The sequence below is a fragment of the Erythranthe guttata genome, chromosome 14 (genome assembly GCF_056151865.1).
Source record: "Erythranthe guttata isolate IM_541 chromosome 14, IM_541, whole genome shotgun sequence".
Taxonomy (NCBI): Eukaryota; Viridiplantae; Streptophyta; class Magnoliopsida; order Lamiales; family Phrymaceae; genus Erythranthe; species Erythranthe guttata.
The window spans coordinates 2843297-2867310 of NC_142546.1; the positions used below are offsets into that span (position 1 = coordinate 2843297).

General features: G+C 33.7%; 3 protein-coding genes and 1 non-coding gene across 4 annotated transcripts; all 4 read left to right on the plus strand.

Annotated features, from left to right (window-relative positions):
* Positions 1–4238: 4238 nt before the first annotated feature.
* On the plus strand, positions 4239–7584 carry LOC105964264 (serine/arginine-rich SC35-like splicing factor SCL30A). Its single transcript, XM_012988789.2, has 6 exons — positions 4239–4359; positions 5219–5381; positions 5718–5795; positions 6575–6745; positions 6828–6944; positions 7076–7584. Exons 2-6 carry the CDS (start codon positions 5239–5241, stop codon positions 7362–7364), a joined length of 798 nt encoding a protein of 265 aa, XP_012844243.1. The 5' UTR covers positions 4239–4359; positions 5219–5238; the 3' UTR covers positions 7365–7584.
* Positions 4697–4774, plus strand: LOC148764926 (small nucleolar RNA Z102/R77). The gene has a single exon (XR_016029972.1). It is a non-coding gene; the product is annotated as a small nucleolar RNA Z102/R77 (small nucleolar RNA).
* An 8036-nt stretch (positions 7585–15620) lies between the features above and the next one.
* On the plus strand, positions 15621–17860 carry LOC105964265 (uncharacterized). The gene is made up of 8 exons (XM_088814043.1): positions 15621–15644; positions 15742–15862; positions 16486–16569; positions 16657–16740; positions 16826–16909; positions 17097–17201; positions 17306–17423; positions 17517–17860. The coding sequence occupies exons 2-8, from the start codon at positions 15762–15764 to the stop codon at positions 17796–17798; spliced, it is 858 nt and encodes a 285-aa protein (XP_088670169.1). The 5' UTR covers positions 15621–15644; positions 15742–15761; the 3' UTR covers positions 17799–17860.
* Positions 17861–19470: 1610 nt separating this feature from the next.
* Positions 19471–21447, plus strand: FUS9 (Ubiquitin-conjugating enzyme family protein). Its single transcript, XM_012988793.2, has 4 exons — positions 19471–19790; positions 20737–20810; positions 20972–21119; positions 21218–21447. The coding sequence occupies exons 1-4, from the start codon at positions 19547–19549 to the stop codon at positions 21313–21315; spliced, it is 564 nt and encodes a 187-aa protein (XP_012844247.2). The 5' UTR covers positions 19471–19546; the 3' UTR covers positions 21316–21447.
* The last annotated feature ends 2567 nt before the right edge of the window (positions 21448–24014 follow it).

Sequence of the window (24014 nt, forward strand, 5' to 3'; positions counted from 1 at the left end):
ATTCATTATATATACGTAGACCACCACGTAGTGTAAAGTCTTCCACACAGACCAATTGTCTCTTTAACTTTAATTTGAATTTGATTTACTCGTCTGGAATTGCATAATTGAACAAGTCGTGGCGTTTCTAGGGATTTCAATCCGACCACCAAATTCAATTCATCTTGGTCAATTTTTTTTTATTTTAAAACATAAGTGTCGATGTTATGTTTGACTACGTACGTAAATTCGTTGTTACGTTATTATTTTCGAACTCTCAATCCTCTAAAATAATTATTCTATAAGAGGGCTGAGAGTTTGGAATTTAATTATACCGAGCACAACCACCAACGAGTCCTTGCAAGCAAGTCGTTGAGGGCAGAGCGACGGCGAGTATAACGAGGAAGATTTTGGTGGTTGTACTCGGTAACTGATGATTGAAAAACTACATACAAGTACTATTAATTCAACAAGTATATGTATAAGGGTAATATAGTCAATTTTTTTATTCATACACTAATTTTTTTTAAATTATTAAATAGACTTAATCGTCCAATATTCAAGATTCTGATACAACTCTTAATTATTCTAACACTCATTCAATATTCAACACAGTGGTAGATACAGTATAGGGCTAGAGGGGGCCATGGCCTCCCAACAATTCTCGAATTCACTATTTTCTATGTAAAAAAAAAAATCGTGTATAATTAGCATTATCGGCCCCCTCATAAAAGTTTTAATGCGTCTCTCGCGAACTTAAAATCCTGGCTCCGCTATTGATTCAACACTTAATTTTTTCGAACACAGAATATGTATAAAACAACACCACAATCATATTTACACGTTGAACGAACCAAATGAAAGACGACCACCTACCCCATAATTCAGTCGCGCAAAAATTGAATATCAGGACATTAAAAAAAGGGAATTTACCACAACAAAATATGTATTTATTAGGAACTATAACATAAGAACAATGTCATAAAATTATCATATATGTCAATTAAAACTCAAAGACGTGTGGTCAAGTTGCCATGTGAACAATTTTTTCAATTAGCATACATGTGTGTAAGTTGTAACAACCCTTTGATCACCATTTCTGCAGAAATTGTGATCTACTAATTTAAATTTATCCAATATATATCTCAATTATTCATATATTAATATATATATATATATAATGACTTCCTTTCCAGCCAGAAGCTGTTGACTTTTGCTTATTGGGGCATGTCCCTTTTGACATTACATACAAAATAATATAACTATATTTTAATTTAATTTAATTTTAATTTAATATAACTGCGTGTACAATACCCTAGGATCAGAACAAATTAGTGACAGTTCAACATTGAAAAATCATAATGCTATCCTAACATGCACACGTTTCACACACTGATCAAACATTTTTTTATGTAAAAAAAGAAAAGGAAAAAAATACCAAAATTTTCACCATTGGACTAATTGTTTCACAACTTGCCTAAATTATACAAATTCGTAACTCGTTTAAGGCTCGTTTGATTACCGCTGTAATGTTCTACTGACTAAATAGTAGTGGTTAGTAACATGTTCGGTTGACAAGATCCATATTTTATCAAACCATATACTAAAATTAAAAGTCTGCTATTAAATGCTACTATTTCATTAAATTAGTAACATCCTTCTCACTTGAGATTAATTTAATAGGGGTTAACTAAACAAGTAAGAAACTATTTTATCCTTCAAACCATATGTAAATTTTATTAAATAAAATATCTTATTGACAAATCACATATAATATCATAACTTAACATATGTAATACAAGATCTAATCCATGAATAGTCGTCGAGAATTAATCCAATCTCATATAATCCAAACTATCTTATTGTGTTGTAGGAGTACAAAATTATCATAACGCTTAAATCAACTGAAATTTTCGTTTTATCTTCGTTGATTTATAACATGGCAACAAGTGATAACACGAACTCGTAGTCTAACGAGTATTGTAAGTCGCAGAAGTAAACAATCGTTTCCTCAAAAAAAAAAAAAAAAAAAAAAAAAAAAAATTAACCCCAAAGAACAAACAATAACTGGGATTTGCAGTCTTGTTATTGATTTTATTTTATTTTATTGCTTATTATTTTAAAATTAATTTAATGAGTGAATAATATATAAAATTTAAATATTATGGGCCTAAGCGTAAAATCCCGAGTCTAGTGTATTATGAGCTTCAAGCCCAATGGTGATTACCTTCTTTAGGTTTGGATATGCTATTGGACCTGAATAGATATATTAGCCCAATATTTATTAATCAATAAATTCTATGGCCATCCCTGAGGTAATGTCAAATTGCGAAACATCCATTTTTACTTGGTTAATTACATGTATCCCCCTGAACTATGAATTTTCTTATACGTACATCCTTATGGTGTCAAATTCAACAGAAACCTTCTACATTTCGTGGAATGTTCTCTAGTTTGTACTCGTTTCGTCCAAAAAGGCAGTTTCAGATGCACCTAAATATGATATTTACAAGCCAAGAGACACTTCCCACGATCATCTTGTTTCAAAATGTGGAGAATACTCCACGTAAAACATGTACAAAGTGGATAATATTTCACATAATCTAGAAGATTCCACTAAAGTTGACACTGCAAGGGTGGATATGTAAGAAAAAGACAAAATGAGTTTTTTAGTCCTGTAAGTTTGCTAGTTGGGAGTTTTAGTCCATCATGTTTAAGAATCAGAATTTTAGTCCTGTAAGTTTCAAAAGTTCAGAATTTTGGTCCTATGACCTGCTATAACAGGTTAGACAATGGTTGGTTGAATGAGTTGGCATTTTTATAAAAAAATATAGATACAAAATAAACTAGATGATGTGGGTGATGAGTTGGACGATTTTGGAGGGAAGTAAAATATACTATCAAATTATATTTTTTTTTGATGAATGAAATAAGCATTTTTGTTTAACTATTTTTTAATTAATATTTCATAGTTTTTTATTATAAAAATAATAATTAACAATATTTTATTACTCATTATGTGTATTTGTTACTCTTAGTTTGATAAGCTATTTTATGTTTGGAGGCTCTAGAATGCCTTTTTGGTACATTTTTTAATAGAATTTTGAATATATTTTATTATTTTTTTGTTAATTCGTAACTGTGTTTTTGGTTTTTTATACTAATTATGATTGTACATGTCATTTAACTTTACAACAAGTTTTAATATAAAGTTTTTTCTCGTATGTTTGTTGAATTTGATTGTTGGTTCAATTTCATTGTGATCACTGAGTATAAATTAGAAAAAATGAAATATTTAAATAAATATGAATTTAATTACTATTTTTACTAAATAACAACTAAGAAATATTAATTAAACATTAGTTATGCTTATTTCCTTCATAAAAATATAATGGTATATTTTATTTTTTAATCCATTTGAGGTTCTTTATTGCAAAAACATAACAAAAAATAAATATATAAATACTTCCCATTATATTTGACATCGACGATCAAACTTTTCTCCAAAACCATCCAATTCATTAACAACATAACCTAATTTATTTTTAATCTATTTATTTTTTTAAACTAAATGTCAACTGATTCAACAACCATCACATTACCTCCTATAGCAGATCACATGACCAAAATTCTCAACTTTTATAACTTACAGGATTAAAATTCTCATTTTTTAAACATGGTGGACTAAAACTCCCAACTAGCAAAGTTAAAGGACTAAAAAACTCATTTTGCGTAAGAAAATTCATAGTTGAGTACTGGTTGTTGTAATTAGGGTTGGGCATGTATGTGTCGGTTTTATAGGTCAACCGACCCAGGACCCGCTTCTTTCAGCCGATAATTTTTCAGCCAATAATTTTGTTGTTGGACCGGTAATTTTAACCGACCTATATATAAATTGGTCGGTCGATGGTTTTCAGTTTACTCAAAAGTCGGTTGGCCGATAATTATCTGACCCGACGCATGCCCAAACCTAATTGTAAATACCCAAACATGAGGTTTTTTTTTGTAATTTGACCTTACCCCCGGTGGCGTAATTTACACTACAAATACTAATTCCAATTATATTATATGGTGTAGTTAATTACTTCATTTTCATTTTTTATATTACACTAAATTTTATGCACAACTATAATACAAGAAATAATTATAATATATTCATATCATGCTAATTATATAATATATATATTTACTTATTGTAAATAAAGTAAATAAGCCTGAAAAAGGGGGGAAAATAAATAAATAAAAGAAAAAATGAATTATTTAACTTGGGTCCCAAAATCACTGCTTATATATTACATTTTAACCCTAAACTCCTTCACATAGTTCTCCGCCGTCTCTTTCTACATTCTCGCTAACAAGTCAGAATATTTTTCGTTTCGGGTACAGTTCTCGCCTCATATTCTTCGTCAAATTCATTCGTAAATTGGCATATGATTCAATTAGGGTTTCCATCGGTTATTATTCTCTTAGATCCGCGTTTGTTTTACTGTTCGATTTCTCATTTTTTTGTTGGAAACCCTTATTTGAAAACCTGCAATTTCTCACTTTTAGGGTTTTCTTCTGTCGCGTATCTTCACATTGAGTATTGGGCATTTTTGATATGATTTAATTGTCAAAAGAAAAATTGAATTTTTAATTGGGTTGCTTGTTTCTTGAAAACTTTACCTTTTTCGAGTGATTTAAAAAATTGTTTACTTGATGAAATTTGGGTATTGATGAATGAGATGATGATTACCAACTCTTTGATAGCTGATATGATGGCTAGTTATCATGTATTAGCTCTAGCTGATCATTCCATCTGTTTCCCACAAGGTGTTTGTTTTTCGTTTTTCGGTTTCGCCTAATTTTGTTCGTTTAATTGCAAGCGTATCGATTTGGTTCGTCTACAGTCTTACTAAGGTTGAATTGTATTGTGGGTTCTGCTGATATGGACACAAATATCACAAACATAAACACACCCCTAAATTTCAATGTCGATGAAATGACGAGGACAAAATACAGTGATTGCCGAAATGATGGCTAGTTATCATGTATTAGCTCTAGCTGATCTTCTGGAATGTAATTATGGTTATCTTTGTTTGTTCTTTTGCATATTGAACTTGATTCGTTTTTAATTGGTCGAAGTTTTGTTTGATTTTTCCTCCCCTCGGAAAATACGAAATTGATTGCTCCCATTGTTCCTTTCTTTCCTTTAATATATTTCGTGCATTACTAATTATCAAGATTTGAATGCCTGTAGGATTTAAAAACACTGTCTAAATGAGGGGAAGGAGTTATACCCCATCACCACCAAGAGGTTACGGAAGAAGGGGAGGTAGAAGCCCTGGCCCAAGGGGTGGACGCTATGGCAGAGCAGATGCTCCGACTAGTCTTCTAGTTCGCAACCTCCGTCTCGATTGCAGGCAATTTTTTTTTCCGTCCTTCATATACGGATATCTTTGTCATTCTGATTTTTAGATGTTTGAATTGTTATCTTTATGTATCACTACAGATTTTAGAGAGTAAGTAGGTGATAATTAGTGAAGTCACTTTAATTTTTGTGAAAACGTATGTTTCAAAATAAGTTTTTTATATTTCGACTGATACAGAAGTTTGTGGGCATTCCAAAATTTTTAATACGACAACTCAATATGGTAAAGCGGATGCAAAGAAAACGTGATTATATTTTACCGAATTGCATGTTTGATTCATGAATGAAAAAGAGTTGTGCTTCTAACAGTTCGATTTGCCTTAAACAGGCCCGAAGATCTGAAGAGGCCTTTCGGCCAGTTTGGCCCCGTAAAGGATGTCTATCTGCCAAGGGATTACTACACTGGGTGAGCTTTTATATAACGTTGTCCTTTGTCTGTAGTTCCATTTATACCTCTGCTCTTTTCAAGTTGCATCAATATTTGTATCACTTAGCTTTGGTTTGCTGTCTGTTGTTGGCTTTGCTACTTGTATATTTTTTTATTTTATTTTTTTTATCTTCTTGAAATGGGTTTTTGTTATTAAGATGTTTGAGATTTAGCAGTGAAGTAAGAGTTGTGAAGACTTCAATCGAGTAATAAGAGTTCTATTTGACACATTCTATTAGTAAAGAGTCCTCGTGACACGACAAATCAAGTAATAAAGAGTTGAAGGTGATGTAAATGATAGTGGAGATTTGAAGGAATCTGGTTTGAAAAATGTGAAGATATCGAGATTTCAAGTCTTGAAGATATTCAAGTCATCTTAATTATCGCTCACAAGGTCAGCTGCCAAGTGCTTGTTTATGCGCTTATCTCGGCCTTCTATTTCTCTGAATTTTTTTGAGCTATAAATTTGATTTAGGGGTTTTGGAAAATTTTAGATTCCTTAAAGGTGGTATAGACTCGCTGCTTCTTGTTTTTTCTTTCCCGTATTTAAGCTGACTCTTATATTCTTGAGCTTCCTCTAGGACTCAGCATTTTCAGGTGAAAGAATGGATTGCAAATTTTTTGTAGGTTCTGGCTGGGATTTTTATATAGATATTTTAGTTCTTTGGGCTAATTTCTAATTGGCTGGTATCATTTCGTTTGAAATCCATGTTAATGACTATCCTTTTTATTGCGTTTCGAATTTAATTGTTCTGCAGTGATGCACGAGGCTTCGGGTTTGTCCAGTATGTGGATCCGGCAGATGCTGCAGAAGCTAAATATCAAATGGATGGTCAGCTTCTGCATGGTCGGGAGCTCACTGTTGTTTTTGCCGAGGAGAATCGGAAGAAACCGACTGAAATGAGAGCCAGAGAACGTGGTGGAGGAAGGTAATTTCTGTTTGATTAAATTATTGAATTTTCGTATATTTTGGAGGGAAAACTCACGTGAAGACTTTCTTTTTTTTGGCAGCCGTGGTGGATCTTATGATCGAAGGCGATCTCCGTCGCGTTATTCTCGATCACCTCCGCGCAATTCTCAATCACGCGGCCGCAATTACTACTCTCCTCCTAAGAGAAGATATTCGAGGTGTGGTCTCGTTCTTTTGTCGTTCTGTCAGTACAGCTCGTTCTTTCTCAAATGAATCAATTTTTTAAAAAAAATCCGGCAGACGGTCAAAATTGTATGTATCGATACTCAAATATAATAAATATGTGCAGGTCTATTTCGCCCAATGAGAAAAGGTACAGTAGGGAGAGGTCGTATTCACGCTCTCCTCCGGCACGCGAACACAAGCACCACAGCGGCAGTCCAGTAAGAGTTGAACGGTCGCCGTATGGTTCTAGAAGCCGCAGCCAAAGCCCGGGCCCAGTTGGACCCGGCCCGGTGAGGGCCCGTTCGCCAGTTAGGGCTAGGAGCATAAGCCGAAGCAGAAGTAGGAGCCCTCCACATCATCCTGCAGAATATGCTAGGGGCCCACCTAGGAGGGATAGGTCACCTAGCCAGTGAGCAGCAGTTCTAAAAATTCGACATTTTGCTGCTTTTGTGTATTTCGTTGTTCTCGATTTGAACTTTTACTGTATGTTTGAATTTCGAGGGTACCTTTTTTTAAATGTTTGAACCGTAGTACTTTTTTTTTTAATGTCTGAACCGTGTATTTGGTTTTAATTGCATGGTGTTAACTCTTGATGTATGATGTTTCTTAAGACTAAATTGGAATATTATTAAATTGTTGGTAGTCTGTGGTTGAGTAGACAAAGTTGAATTGTTTCATAATTTTCGATTTGAGGTTCGAGCTGTTAAAGTTGTATTAACCGATTGAGTTCCGATTGTGTCCGTTGTTGTATTTGTCCACAAAATAAGTCAACTATCGGTCGAATTCGTTCAATCAGCACGCGAATAAAATGGACAATGTGTATAAACGAGTACCACAACGAAAATAAAGCATCACCGTCAAAATTTACCCCACAACACTTGCCCTAAAGTAAAAAAAACAATCTACAAAAACCCCCCTCATTTTTTTATAATTACATAAACACCCTACAATTTGCAGATTTCTTACATTAAAACCTAATCTTTTGTAGGGGTTGGAACTTGGAATTTTTATGAAACAGATTTTATATATGGGGGTCACTATAACAAATCCCAACTTTTACTTACTTGAATACTACCAAGTTTAAAACCACAATTGAGTACATATTTATAAGTTTTTTCTTACTTTAATACCAAAATAAAAAGAAAAGTACAAAAACACCATTTCATACAAAATATCAATTATATCAATTTTTTTTTGAAATTACCTATTTTAAAACCAAATATATATAAAAAAAAACCCTTCTTTCAAATTTCCTCCACCGCTGCTCCTTCTCTCCACCGCCGTTCACCGCCGCTGCAACCCTCGCCGCCGCCGCCTTTGTTATACAAGTAATATTTGTTTTCGATTTTTTTTTTTCTTTAATATTTATTTAGGATTTGATTGTTTGATATGGGTAATTAGGATTTGATTGTTTTAGGTAGGAATGATCGTTAATTAGTAATGGGTGCATCTAATTTCAGTCGATTTGAGCATTGATTTGAGATTCGTGGGTGGTTCTTCGTTCACGAAAATCGACCTGTATAAGTCGATTTTTGCAAAATTTTCGACAGATTGATGTCGAAAATTATGCAAAAATCGACATATAGTTGTCGATTTTTGTGAAATTTTTGTACTTAATGTTTGATAATCGACAGAACACTGTCGAAAATCTATCGAAAATTCGACAGCTAGCTGTCGATTTTTCTACCAATTTTCGACAGTGTTCTGTCGAATTCTTACTGTTTAATATTTTTTAATTTTTTTTTATTAATTTTTTTTCTTTTCTATTTTTATTTGCTTGTGTTTATATTATGTATATTTATTTTTAGGGGAAAGTACAGTTTGCACCCCTGAACTATGGGTCATGTCACAAACACCCCCCTAAACTACAAAATGTAACAAATCAACCCTTCCGTTTCAAATCCGTTTGTATATGCTGATGGGCCTGTTGACTTTCACTTTTTTAATAACTTTTATTGTTGTTGAATTTCTTTTTACTATTTTACCCCTTGGTATCATGTGCTTGTATGTATGTATATATCTATCTATACATTTCCATTTTAACTTTAAAAACTAAAGGGCTAAATACACTTTGCACCCCTGATGTATAGCTCATGTAACACTTACCCCCTTAAAGTATCATTTGTAACACTTACCCCCTCACATCAATTATTTTATATTTTAAAATTTTAAAAATAATAAACATTAACGGTTCATAGAAGATTGAAAAGTAACTAAAATTCATTATTGAAAAAAATTAAAAAGTAATATATATTGGATAATAATGAATGAAAATATATTTGAAAAAATTAATGAACTAAAATAAATTTAAATACTTAAGACTTCTATTAGTTATGTATTGATTTCTTAAAATTTATCGATAGAGTATTTTTGATTAATTGGTTCAACAAAAATTAGATGTTATTTATTGAATAAGTATCCAACGCAAGATAATATTTATAAATTTGGAAATATTGTATTTTTCAACAGATTTTTTTAGTTGTATAATTTAATTATTCTTTTAGTTATTCCTTTTAATAAAACAATTTTTTTAAGGTGTTAAAATTTAAAATAAAAATTAAATTGTGCTTGAGGGGGGTAAGTGTTACAAATGATACTTTAAGGGGGTAAGTGTTACAGAGGGTATACTTTAGGGGTGCAAACTGTATTTAACCCAAAACTAAATAAAACCATTAACAATGAAAAATCGATTGAATTCTAATTTTCGCCCAAATTCAAAAAAAAAAAAAAATCAAAAACAAAAACTTGTGAAAATTATTGGGCTAATTTCGCTAGCAGTACAATTGAACAGATGCATCTCAAAGTCGAAGTAGGAAAAATTAGAAAGAGATTTTGCAGAAAGAAGGAGAAGATTCACAATTAATCTTAGGCAATGGTGAATGAGGAGAGAGAGGACTGGTGTAGGAACTTCATTGGGTGAAGACAGTGATTCCATGCTCGACGAGTGTGTAGTCGATTTGGCAGTTGAAGATGGGGATGCGGAGTTACGATGTGATTGAACAGTCGGCGCGTGCGACGGAGTTTTGGCTGCTACGGCAGTGGCCGACGATGGTGTGTAATCGGACATATGGATGGAGAACGAGACACCAACAGCCTCAAATCCTTGAATTAATTGAGGGATAATTTCTGTTCTTTTGGCCAATTAATTGAGGTTTGTCCCAAATCCTTGAATTTTGTGAACCCATGAAGTGTAGTGGTTTTGCTCTTCTGATTTTTAGAGACTAGATTATAAAGATTTGTTTTTTAGGAGAGAGGGAGAAGAAGTTCTGAAGTTAAGATTGGGTGATGGGAGTGAAAGATGGTTTTCCTTAGAGGGGTTTTGAGGGGCACAAAGGTAAATGACTTAATTTGCTGAACAAAAAATCATAAATGACTCAAAACTTAACGGTGTCATTCTTTTTAACGTTGACCCAAAATATCAGGGGCTATTTCGTTACGTTTTGTAGTTCAAGGGGGTGTTTGAGACAAGCCCTATAGTTCAGGGGTGCAAACTGTACTTTCCCCTTATTTTTATTTGTGTGTTATTTTGCAGTGGAAGAACCACGTGAACCTCGTATACCTCCGACTGTTTCAAATTCGACAGCTAGAATATGTTTTTATGTTACATTGCAATATATTTTTTGTCCAAAAACACTTAGAATATGTTTTTATGTTACATTGCAATATATTTGGAGTTAATTTCACAAAAAAAAAAAATTGCAATTTATCAAAAAAAAATACGGTGTCCTACGTCCTCTATCCCCGTCACTCGAACCCGCAATCATTAACACAATTCCAATTATTTTACATACTTCACGAACCCATGTCACTAAAGCTTCTTTTGTTGGGAATTTTTCTGACGTGGTAAATGAATGGGTGCAATTAGGGGTGGAAATCGGAACGAAATTTCCGATTTCCGCCGAATCCGATCCGATTTTTTCCGATTTTGGAACGAATTTTTGTAGTATGAATTCCGAAATTCCGATTTCCGATTTTTTCCGAAAAAATCGGATCGGAATCGGAATTTTATATGAATTATTCGGAATTTCCGAATTCCGATCCGAAAATAATTCCGAAATTTCCGATAATATTTCCGACCGAAATTTTCCAAAATTTATTAATATTTCTTCATTACTAATTTACTATATTGTTTCTAGTTAGGCTTTGAAAAACCCACTTTAGGAAGGCAGCCCAGGAAGGCAGCCCACTTTAGCAAATGGATCAGTCCAAATATTGAATATTCAGAATTTTAGGGACTAAACAGTAAATACCACAAACTTATAATAAAACCCTAATTTATTCCTCTTCTTCTTGCGCCGCTCACATCTCCCCCCTTTGAACTTTTCTTTTCTTCTTCTTGCGCCGCTAACAGCTCCCTTCTCTGAACTTTTTTTTTTCTTTCGACCGCCGACTCTTCTTCTCTACCATATGAGTCATAACACCTAACTTCCATATCTTTCCTTCGCGAAACAGAGGCTGGAATTGCTGCAAAATACCACCGTCCTTTTTCTCAAGATCGCCGGAGTTGCTGCCAAAAGCTGTCGTTATTCTCTATAAATCTCCGCCGTGGCCGTTGCTTTTCTTCCGTGCTTCAGTGGCCGGGCATAATCAACGATGTTTCCGAAAATTTCGAAATTCCGATTTTTTTTTTCGGAATCGGAATCCGAACGACCTTTTGCATTCCGAAATTTTCGAAATCGGAATCGTAAGTGATTTTTCACTTCCGAAAAAAATCGGAAATTTTCCGAAGGGGTGTATTCCGATCCGATCCGTCCGATCTCCACCCCTAGGTGCAATCGATCTACCCAAAAGTGGAGAAAATATTAGACGTAAATTTGCAACAGGGAAAACTTCGACACCTAACTGTCGAATTTGTCCCCTAATTTCGACACTTAGGTGTCGAAAACATGGGACATATTCGACAGTTAAGTGTCGAAAATATGGGACCAATTCGACACTTAAGTGTCGAAAATTATAGACAAATTCGACGGTTACCTGTCGAATTGTACTGCTATTTTCGACACTTAAGTGTCGAAAATGTGTATAATATCAATTATTATGTTTTTCGACACATACATGTCGAAAAATAAGCACATTTTCGACCTGTATGTGTCGAAAGTTGATGGCGGATTAAAAAAAAAAAAGAATCAAAATCGATGTTTTAGCTCAAAAAATACATGAATACATACCTTAATGGGTTCTCCTTGCTCGTAAACTACCATTCTATTGTCGTTTGACGCCATTTTGCAAGTTGTGTAAGGTTTTGATTTCTTTAGTTTTGAGGTTTTTTAGAAGGGTTTTTGGGGGGAGGGAGAAGAAGGAGGTGGATGAGGGGAGGGGTTTGTGAGTGAGGAGGGAAATGAGTTTTGAGGTTTTTGATTATTTGGTATTTAAGAAAGAAAAATAATATTTGTAATATTTTTTGGTTTTGATTTTCATTAAGGGTATTAAAGTAATCTACTATTAATTATTTATTTTTTATTTTTTTGGTATTCAAGTAAGCAAAAGTTGAGATTTGTTATAGTGATACCCTTTTATATATTGCATCGTTTAAGGGCAAAAATGTCATTGCATTAGAATCCCTTTAGCTTATTTTCGGCTTTTGAGATCCTACACCGGGTAGATCTTTACCATTCATATACACACAAACACACACACACACCCACATTGGTATGTGTAGATCAACGGTAAAAAATCACCCGGTGTAACCTTTACCGGGTGTAGGATAGATAAAACCCCAATGAAAGTTAACAAAAGTCAACAAAAGTCATGACGTGGATTACACCTCATCATGACGTGGGATAGTTAACAAAAGTCAACAAATGTCATGACGTGGATTACACGTCATCATGACGTGTGATAGTTAACAAAAGTCAACAAAAGACTAGCCTAATGAAACAAAACAAATTTAAGGAGCTCGTAGAATATTGTAATTCGTATTCATACATACATACATACATAGAGTTAATTGCACAAAACCCCCTGTGTAATTTCAAATTGCCGAAAAAGTCCTCATGTTAAAAATATTAGCAAGGTCCCCCTATATTGTGTTTTACGAAGCACACCGCCCCTTACTTCAAATTTGATGGTTGACTTATATGAAAATGACGAAACTACCCCTAATAAGTATTTAATAATATTTCAGTTTTAAACAAATAAAATGTAAAAAAAACAAATTAATCTAAATAAATAAATAATATCACCAAAATGGGCCCAAACCATCTTGGCATCTTCTCTCCCCCTTCACTGGGACGTCTCTGACTCACTAGAAAAAGGAGTCCCGTGAAGAATGGTTGACTGTCAATGGTGGGAGGAGATGTTTTTTTCTTTTTTGTAGATTGGAAGAAAAAAGTGTAAGGACGACAATTTCGATGGACGGAAATTGTGGATTCAGAAGTTACAAAAGCGGTGGTGGCACTCAAAGGCGGCGCGGCAGTAGTGGTGGTGGATCCGGAGAGTCGGATTCGAGTTTGGCGGAGTAACTGTGCAGTGGCTGGAAAGGATTCTTCGAGTTTGACATTCTTCTTATTTCTCAGATACGATTTAAGTTTCAGAAATTGGAAGAAAATGCTCTAAATGTTTTTGTATTTTTCTGGGTTGTGCCGAAAAAGCTTGAGGATCCATTTTTCTTCCCTTTTGTTCTACTTGATTTGGAATAGAAATGAACTTGATGCTCAGAGTTGGGTTTGGTTGATGGTTTTTGCTGAAAACAATCATGGTAAAGAAGTGGATGTTCTTGAGGTTGAAGAGGGCTTATTGAAAATATGGAGGACTCAATTGAAAATTAAAAAAAAAAATCATTTTAGTGCTTATATAAATTATGCCGTATTTAGGTATTTTCTGGTCAAGAAAAGAAATCCCAGTCGCATTCATGGCGAGTGCAACGCACGGTCAGCTTGCAGGGACCTTATTGATTTTGACTAATTTTCATAGGGGGGTATTTGCTAATTGTTTTAACACGAGGGGTTTTTCAGCAATTAGAGATTACACAGGGGTGGTTTTTGCAAAAAAACCCTACATACATACTTACAGCCCTTCACCACCAAGAAGTTATGGCAGAGGAGATTTTTTTCTGTCGTATTCTTGTAATTAAGATTAATATTAATAATTATTTCAATTTTAATTATAAAAATTATCATAATAATTATTCTCTATTTGATCATAATATTCTTATTGTCTGGATTTATAAATTATATTTATTTACAAAACAAGAAATTTTTCTTATATTAATGGGGAAAAATTGAAACATTCACAAACCTATTGCTTTAAAATATTTTATTGCACTTAATTTTATTTTAAAAAAACATATTCAAATATCATATCAAACATAAAAAAAGTTATTTTTAGTTTATTTAATATATAATTTAATATTATTGTTTTATTTGATACTAAAGTAATTTGTAAACATTATAATAATATTTTAAGAAAAAAAAATATCAGAGTAAAACAAGTTTGACAATATTGAGGTACAAATATAGTTGCACATCGGTTTATTATGTGAAAGATCGCTACTTTATAAGGAGGGAATAACAAAAATATTATGAGGGAATAACAAAAATATTTGTATGCGACATTTTGGGGAACCTAAGAGCAAAACCAATTGAACTCAGTCCAAATCGGACAACACCACACGAATATAGAGTTTATGCTATCTCGCGGGGGACCTCGACAGACAATAATTATAATGATGTCATGTACTATTTTATCAGCTTCTAAAACATCTGATCAGTTAATTTACTACATGTTTTAAACAAGCTTAGTCAAACGAGACAACTTTTGATCATTGATCTACTACTACATATGCTGTAGAGTATTTTGTTCCGTATTCGTGTCAGTTATAGAAGCTTATAAGTTGTTTTAAATAAGCTTAGCCAAACGGGACAATATTCAATTATCGGAATTTTTGATTTGGTATTATTACTACTTATTTTCCAACATATACAATGGACTCCACGCGGTTTCATACTTTAATTTGTATAGAGCTATCAAACTCCAAAAAGTTTGAAAAATATCAAAAAAAAAAAAAAAAAAAAAACAATAAAATAAAATGAAAAAGAAGATATTTTTTTTCTTCTTCTTTAAATTCGGTCCCAAAATCATATTCTTGTATAACTCCACAGTTTAAACCAAATCTCCTTCACATACTTCTCTTTTTGCATTCTCCCTAACAAGTCGGTCAGAACATTTTTGGTTTCGGGTAAACGGTGTTCTTTCTTCATTCTTTTGTACTATTGAACTTGAATTTTTTTTTTCCTTTTTTTAAATAAACATAGAAATTTGGGTAAACGACGGCCATCTCCTTGAGGTAAGGTTAAATTACGAGAAAATCCGCTTTGCTTGGATAATTACGATCATCCATCAACTATGAATCTTCTTACACGTACATCCTTATGGTGTCAAATTTAACATAATCTTATACATTATGTGGAATATTCTCTAGTTTGTACTCGTTTTGTGCGAAAATGCAGTTTCTGATGCACCACAATCCAGTATTTACAAGCAATAGACATATTTTATGACCATCTTGTTTCAAAACGTGGAACTCGAATGAGATAAAACCGGTACAAACTAGAGATATTCCATATAATCCACGAGATTTCACTAAATTTTCAAAATTCATAATCTAACTTTATTTCAGGGCTGGCTGTAATTTACCCGTAGAAGTTTTGGTTGGTTTGTTTCTTTCCAATCTACAAATGAATTTGATAGCAAACGTTGTCTTCTCTTTCTCTGTAATTGTTTTTTTTTCTGCATTATCGTATTATATATGTATAGATCGGTAATTATGTAGATTTGAATATTGTGGTGTAGGATTTAAACAGTTTGCAAAAATGAGTGAAAGGAGTTACAGCTCTTCACCACCAAGAAGTTACGGCAGCAGAGGAGATTCTCCAATTATCCTTCTTGTTCGCAACCTTCGTCTTGATTACACGCAAGTTTTTCTCTCTCTCTCTCTCTCTCTCTCTCTCTCTCTCTCTCTCTCTCTCTCTCTCTCTCTCTCTCTCTCTCTCTCTATATATATATATATATATGAGTAAACTGTAAAAAATATTCTTTTTTATCTTGAAATAGCGAAAACAAGCCCCCTGTAAATTTTTTTTTAATAGCACACTCAGCCCACTGTGATTTTAAAGGTTTACTGAATGTGAAAGGACAAATATACCTTCGAGTAAAAATAAAATTGAAATAACATAAAATAAAGGACATGTTGCAGTTCATGCTAAATTTAAAAAAATAAATAAATTAGGGACTTAATTGCAATTTTCCCATAAAAATTGCCTCTACTACTACCTCCATGGCTGGACTAAGTGTTTACGCCATGGAAGGAGGTAATTTTTCTCCTCGATCGATGTTAATGAACATTAGCTTTACGAATAATAATAATAAGATAATCGAATGTATGAGGTTTGAGTTGATAATGAATTATGGTAATCTTGTGCTATCGACCACGAGTGTAATGAATGATTTAATTTCGTACGTCGGATAGAGAACTCTAGCATTGTGACTTTTCTTTTTACCTTTGATTATTAATTTATTAAATTTTTTTGTTTGCAGCCGAGGTCGGTCTCGTTCACGTTATTCTTCTCAATCACCTCCGCGCAATTCTCAGTCTCCTCCTCCTACACGAAGATATTCGAGGTATATTTAGTGTCATCAAGATTGCAATGTCATTTTATGCAAGCATGTATCCAAATACGCAAATATGTTTTTTTTTTTGGTTTGCAGCCGAGGTCTTTCTCGTTCACATTATTCTTCTCAATCACCTCCGTACGATTCTCTGTCTCCTCCTCCTACACGAAGATATTTGAGGTATATTTAGTGTCATCAAGATTGCAATGCCATTTTATGCAAGCATGTATCCAAATACGCAAATATGATTTTTTTTTGTTTGCAGCCGAGGTCTTTCTCGTTCACGTTATTCTTCTCAATCACCTCCGTACAATTCTCTGTCTCCTCCTCCTACACGAAGATACTCGAGGTATAGTGTCATCAAGATTGTAATGCCATTTTATACAAGTATGTATTCAAAATTCAAATACGCAAATCTCTGGTTATCGGTTTTTCCCCCATATCCTTACTCTTCCCTTGTATTAAACGAAAATTGATTTCATCGAGAATTTGTGTACACTTAAAATGGCATTGTGTATAATAAACGCATAATAAAGTCAACACCGGAACTACAATGTGAGTCCCCCAAGAAGCCGCGGCGGAAGTAGGAGCCGACATCATCCCGCGGAGTATCCGAGGGCACCCCCTAGGTCCCCTAGCCAGTAAGTAGCTCCCTCCATAAATTTCTTTAATTTTTCATAATTTTTTAATTCTTTAATTCCGGGAGTTCAAATTCTCAACAATCGTGTTCATGCGTTGGGTCAAGAAGTTATTGTTCAAGTTTTGCTGGCACAATGTGTCGATGCAATAGAGACGTTGCAATTGGAACAACTTGGACGGCGAAGAATCCTGCAAGAAAATTTGCATGTTGCACCAATTTGGATGTAAGTTTCTTCGCTCGTACTTTACTTCAAAATTTTTATTTTTAGTTTGAATTTATAGCTAAAAACTATATGTTTTACATTGCATGAGACCAGAAACCAAACGGATGCAATTTTCTTCAATGGGCTGAGCCTGAAATTTGTGAAAAGGGATTGGAAATTGGGCGAGGATTTATAAGATTTCTGGAGCAAAAAAATGATAAGATACAAACTCTAGAGGCAAATAATGAGTCACTGAAATCGAACATTGTGACTCGTAATCAAGTTGCTCTAAAAGTAACCAGAGAAAACGAAGATATGAAGATGAAGTTGCAAGAAACCGAAGAGAAACTCAAGAAATTAGAATCTGAAATATCCAGCCGTTGTGTTATATGCTAAATTGAAGCAAACTTTACAACTTTTATTGAAAATTAGAGCTCCAGCAGCTCTTATATATTATAGACTATATGACATATTATAAATTAGGCTTGTCAAATTTGACACACCAAGAGGATGAAATGGCAAAATCACTTTGTTAGAAAATCAAATAACAGTACAATTGCACAAGTTCCCAACTCTGAAGCACAATATTTAATTATTTAATTAACACTTAAAATGACCGTTGAAATATAACACTTAAAATATAATTATTTAATTGAAATTGAAATTACTATTATTTTAAATAAAAGTGTTTTTTATTATATCATCAAATATACGAAATATAATAATAAAATGTAAAATTATGTATTAAAAAATATATTTGAATGTATAGTGATGTCTAAAGTGATGGTGTGTTAAAATATAAACAATCATTGTTGGAGTGAGTCAGAAAAAATGGTGTGCTAAAACACTACTCACAGTGTATAATTTGATAACAAATGATAAATTTTAGCACAATTACTGGAGTTGCTCTAAGTAAACAGTGACGAAAACCGTATTTTTTGTAATCTTGGCATTCTTAGTGTATCTCTATGCAAAATGGACAGTATACAACCCTAAGAGTGGGAAAATGGAGCTATTTGTTCATCAACTAGAATGTTTATGTAAACTTAATATGATTGCAAAGTAAAATTTCAATTGTGGTCATTGCAAATTTAATCCATCAAAGTTATTCATGACATCAATACATTTCACAACTCATTCTTGTACTCAAAGTCATCAAAAATTGGATTCCGTAAGTAGTGGCGAGTCCTTGAAAAAAAAATGGACCTCTTTTTTTTTTTTTTTTTTTTTTTTTTTTATATATATATATATATATATATATATATATATATATATATAAATTAGGAAGAGATAAAAAGAGAGGAGTTTTTTGCATAATTTGAATTTTAAGTGGACTATCCTAAATCCTACCCATGAAAAAATTAACTTGGTGTAGACTTCTTTTATTGATAAATATCTTATGTATATTTTATTGGCTGTAGAAATTTTTTGACAAGTAATCATTAATGAGTAATGATGGATTTGACAAAAATAGTATTAGTAGTATAGTTTTGAGTAAATTACTACCGACCCTTTCAGATAAGATTAAATTACGAAAAAATCCTTCATGTTTGGGTAATTACAACAACTCCTCAATTATGAATCTTCTTACACGTTCACTATTGCAGTGTCAAATTCTACATAATCTTCTAGATTCTGTGGAACGTTCTCCAGTTTGTACTCGTTTTGTGCAAAAAATGTAGTTTATGTCTTTCTGATACACCATAATCTGATACTTACAAGACATGAGACACATCTTATGATCATCTTGTTTCAAAATGTGGAGCTCGAATGGGTCAAAACTTAAAACGAGTACAAACAGAAGAATATTCCACATAATCTAGAAAATTTCACTAAATTTGACCTGGCAAGGGTGGACGTGTAAGAAAATTCATAGTTGAGGGAGTTGGTTGTAATTACCCAAACAAGAAGGATTTTTTCGTAATTTGACCTTACCTTTGGGGGTGGCCGTAATTTACCTTAATTTAATATGAAAGCCAGTCCTCTAACTTTTCTTTTATTGTGAAAGGCCCCGCACTTTCTTTCTCATGCATATTTAACTTCAAAAAGTAGAAATTAATTTTGTTTTTCCTCCAAAATGAATGGAAACGGGATGAATTTGAGCTGAATTTTTGCATATCATTTTTTTTCCCTCAAACTTTAAGATGAGCGGAAGCAGTAGCATGATGATGATGATGGCGCCGGGAGGTGGAGGCGGCGGAAGAGGAGGAAGCAGCGGAGGCGGAGGCGGAGGTCGGTCGTGGCCGTCGACAACGTCGGTGTCGTCTTCAGGGAAGAGAATACAAAAGGAATTGTCGGAGCTGAGTATGGAACCTCCGCCGGACTGCTCCGCCGGCCCCAAGGGCGACAATCTCTACCATTGGGTCGCCACACTCTTCGGTCCTCCCGGTACGGTACCCTCCCCCTTTTCGCATTTGTAATTGTAGTTGTACCTTACGCTAGAAGATTTGTACCTTCATATCGCCACCGCATTTTAGCCTCAATATGTAGAATTTTTATTGAGATTTTTTTTTTTTGAAATTGCTGGAGAATTTTCAATTAATTAACCTAGTTCAGAAATTTTAGGTATGACATTTCGTCACAATACTATTTTCAAAATTTCCTCAAGTTGAATCGAAAGCTTTGGCGCGTTTCTCCGTAGTCGAGTTTTGGGGCCAGTGAGATATTCTTGTTGGTAATGTTGCGCATTTCTCGCATTAACTTTGTGCACTTTGACAGGTTTAGTACTTTGACTTGAGAATCCATGGTACCTTGTGCATAATATATTGTATTTTGATGTATTTCTCGACTGCGTAGTATGTTGGGTTTACAACGTAGTTAAGTTGTTCGTTTTGTTAATCATAGACGATGTAAGTGATGGCTGTTATATGATGAACTCAAATTCTTTTTTTTCGTTTGAGTGTGTGGTCTGAATTCGTTTTCCTTTTATCGAAAATGCTGAGGTTGTCTTCAGAGCATGAGTGAGTGAGTGAGTGAGTGAATCCGCGTTTAATCGTATGGAAGAAGTCTTTGCTTCCTGATTTCACTTTTTTTTCGTTTTCTGGCCACTTTTTTCGCCTTCCTTTGGCATAACGAGAAACGATCGAAGGAATTAATGCTTATTACTATTTTCAGTAGAGAGTGAAAATTGCAAATTTAAAATTTATATCAAAGAAATTCATATGCGGTTCAATTCAACCCAAAACGTGATGAAAATCATGGGGGCCCACGTCTTTCCATCAATTTTAATTATTAAATTGTTTCTCGAAATGCGATAAATGAGAATATGCAGAAGCACTTTCTTTTGGCAAGTCTAATGGATCTCTAACCGAAAATTATGTCTATGTTTTTGTAGGGACACCTTATGAAGGCGGCATATTTTTCCTCGATATAACATTTCCGAGTGATTATCCGTTTAAACCGCCCAAGGTAATACTAGATTGATATAGTTACGGATGCTTCGTGCGTAGAAGATTATTAGTAATTGTAATTGTTCTTTTCTGCGACAATTTCTCGTTTATTTATCGCCAGTCACTCGTTTATATATATATACCAGCTCGTATTTCTGAATTTTGACTTCAGATTTTCAGGTAGTATTCAAAACCAGAATATACCACTGCAATGTTGACTCTGCCGGCAATGTTAGTCTCGATATCCTGAAAGATGGGTGGAGCCCGGCTCTAACTATCTCGAAGGTTCTGGTAGCACTCAGATCTATCTTTAACAACCCCGACGCGTGTAAATACTTTCAACCTCTGCATTTCAGTTCTCTGTTTTAATCTATAAATAAAATCGAGCGACTGTGTTTTGTTTCTTAGTGATGATGTTTCTTGCAGATAAACCCCTTGTTCCAGGTATTGCACACTTATACTTGGCTGATAGACTGAAGCACGATGAACTTGCTACAGAGTGGACTCAACGGTTTGCCAGGTAAATATCGTAAAACTGATTGAACGATACCCGAAGAGTTTAGTTGATTCCGATTGCGAACTTCAATTCTAAAAGGTACCAAGTTGTTCAAAAGACAATCAACATTTTCCAGCTTGTGCCGTAGAGCTTTTTTTTTTTTTTTTTTTTTTTTTTCTTTTTCCCTTTCCCTTTGGTGAATTTTTACGCCATCACTTTAGCAAATTGTCGTTCTCTGGCCTAACATCGTAAAACTGCTAAATGTACAAAGTAATGTATTTTTGGTTGATTCGTTTGGTGGAGATGCCAAAAATGAAGGGCAAATTACTGCTACCCCCGAGGTAAGGTCAAATTACGAAAAAAAACCCTTCTTGTTTGGATAATTACAACCACTCCCTCAACTATGTATTTTCTTACGAAAAAACCTCTCATTTAGTAGGTAAATTTGACACTGTAACGGTGGACGTGGTAGACAATACATAGTTGGGGGTGGTTGTAATTACTCAAACATGAGGGGAGTTTTCGTAATTTGGCCTTACCTCGGGGGTTGGCCGTAATTTGCCAAAAAAGAAAAAATAATCTCTCAATTTTATTTCCACTTCAAATATAAATCAATATAGAAAGGAGAAAATAAAGAAGTATATATAGTATTAGAATTCAAACGGTACCTAAACCCTAACCCTAACTTGCTAATACAGGCAACAAGAACTAATACTATGCAGGAACACTATACTTCCCAAATTCTTGACACATCCTTCATCGAAAACAGGAATTTCACTGTCAAAATCGAACTTAAAACTAACAAAAGCATGCATCTCAATTAAAAGATGGTTATGAGCCGGAGGCTTCGATTTAATAAGCACATACGCTGTATCCAAAGCCATGTCGATCAACCTTTCCTTTGGTGCAAATATGGAGTTACTATACCCAATTTTTCGAGTAATTCGTTCATGTGTTTGCGTATTTTTTCATGGCTCGATAATTCGTCACTGTCGAAGATGACAAAGTCCTCTCGCATGAGCAGACAAGCAGATTTCACAGTGTGCGGTTGGTCGGATGAATTGCAGAAAACGAATTTGACGAGGAATTTATCGAAATCTGGAGATGTGAGAAAATAGGTCTTGGAGGTCATGTCAATCTGTTTGATAATATTTTCAGTCACCAAATTTATCCATAGCACTGTGACAAGAGGGGTTTGGAGAAAGAGAGAGAGGACTACAAAAATTGAAATTTGAAAATAATATAGGAGGGAGTTGATGTTATATTCTGATTTTTATTGTTTTTTATTTCTTTTTTAATTTTTTTTTTAATTTTTTTTTAACTTTCCTATTTCCATTTGAATCAAAATTTTATATATTTACATATTTTACTCAGTGAAAAATTAATTAAACATCTAATATGTTACTTTTTTACACTATATTTCAATTATACAGATGGCTTGATTTTTTTTTTGGATTCACAGCGAGTTATTGGTGAAATTCATGTTCTTTATTTTTATTAAAGCCAATGTTCTATTTTATGAAAATTTATGGAATTTTTAAAGGATTCCAAACTTTTCAAAACTTGTGCAATTTTCGAAAATTCTGAAATTTCCGAAACTTTTGTTGTTGGAACGAATTTCTAGATTCTGGAATTTTTGGAATTATAATTGAAAGTGACGAGGCTGATTCTGGTCAGTTCCATCGGATGTGCACCCCCAGGGGCGGATCTAGGGGTGGCCAAGTATGCTATGGACCACCCCAAATTATGAAAATAAATTTGCCTTGGTTGCAATGATCTCCAAGTTGTTAGATGAGGTCATGAGTTCGACTCCATTATGGTACAAAAAAGTATATAATTTTTTTTATCTAAATTTCTTTTGAGCCCCTCTCTCATAAACACATTATATATATCTATATTACTATTTAGTTCACCCAAAATTCAAAATATACAAAAAAAGTCCTATCTTTTTTCTTTTTTTTTTTAGCCCCTCTCCCCAAAAACACATTATATTATATCTATATTATTATTTAGTCCACCCAAAATTCAAAATATACAAAAAAAGTCCCAAATTTTTCTTCTCCTAGTTTATCCAAAAAAAAAAAAAAAAAATTTCAATTTTTTTTCCCTTCTCCTAATTTATCCAACAAAAAAAGGTTCAAAATTTTTTTCGGGGGGGCTGCTCCCGAAAATTTAACTCCACAGTACAGTAAATTCTTGTCTCGGCATAGCCGGCATACCCTGAATTTTCGTCCTTGATCCGCCACTGTGCACCCCTAATATGTATATTGAGTGTTACACATTTTTGGGTAGTGAGGAAAGAGAAAAGAAAATGTTTATTTATAATTTGTATGTGGTTATATTAGAGAGAATGTTAGAAAAATAATATTTACTAGTCTATTTTGTAATCAACTCTGCCTTTCTCTACATTTCTTGTAATTATCCATTGCTGAATGACCAATTTGCCACGATGGAGCTCCAACGAAGTCGTTTTGGACTTATTACAACGTGGACATCTAACTACCCTAAATAATGCTCTACAGCAATTTCTCTCAAGTTAGGTGCATTTGCATGATTTAAATCATGACGCGCCTCGTCGTCGGCGCTTTCGCTAAAGATCGTTTTTTCTTCTTATCGTAATTAGTTGTTCCTTTTTCATTTGTTAAGAGAAAAAACAATCGTCTCGTTCATGTTTTAACTTACTCTGCGAAATTATGTAAGAATGACCAAACACTCTGGCTTATTTCG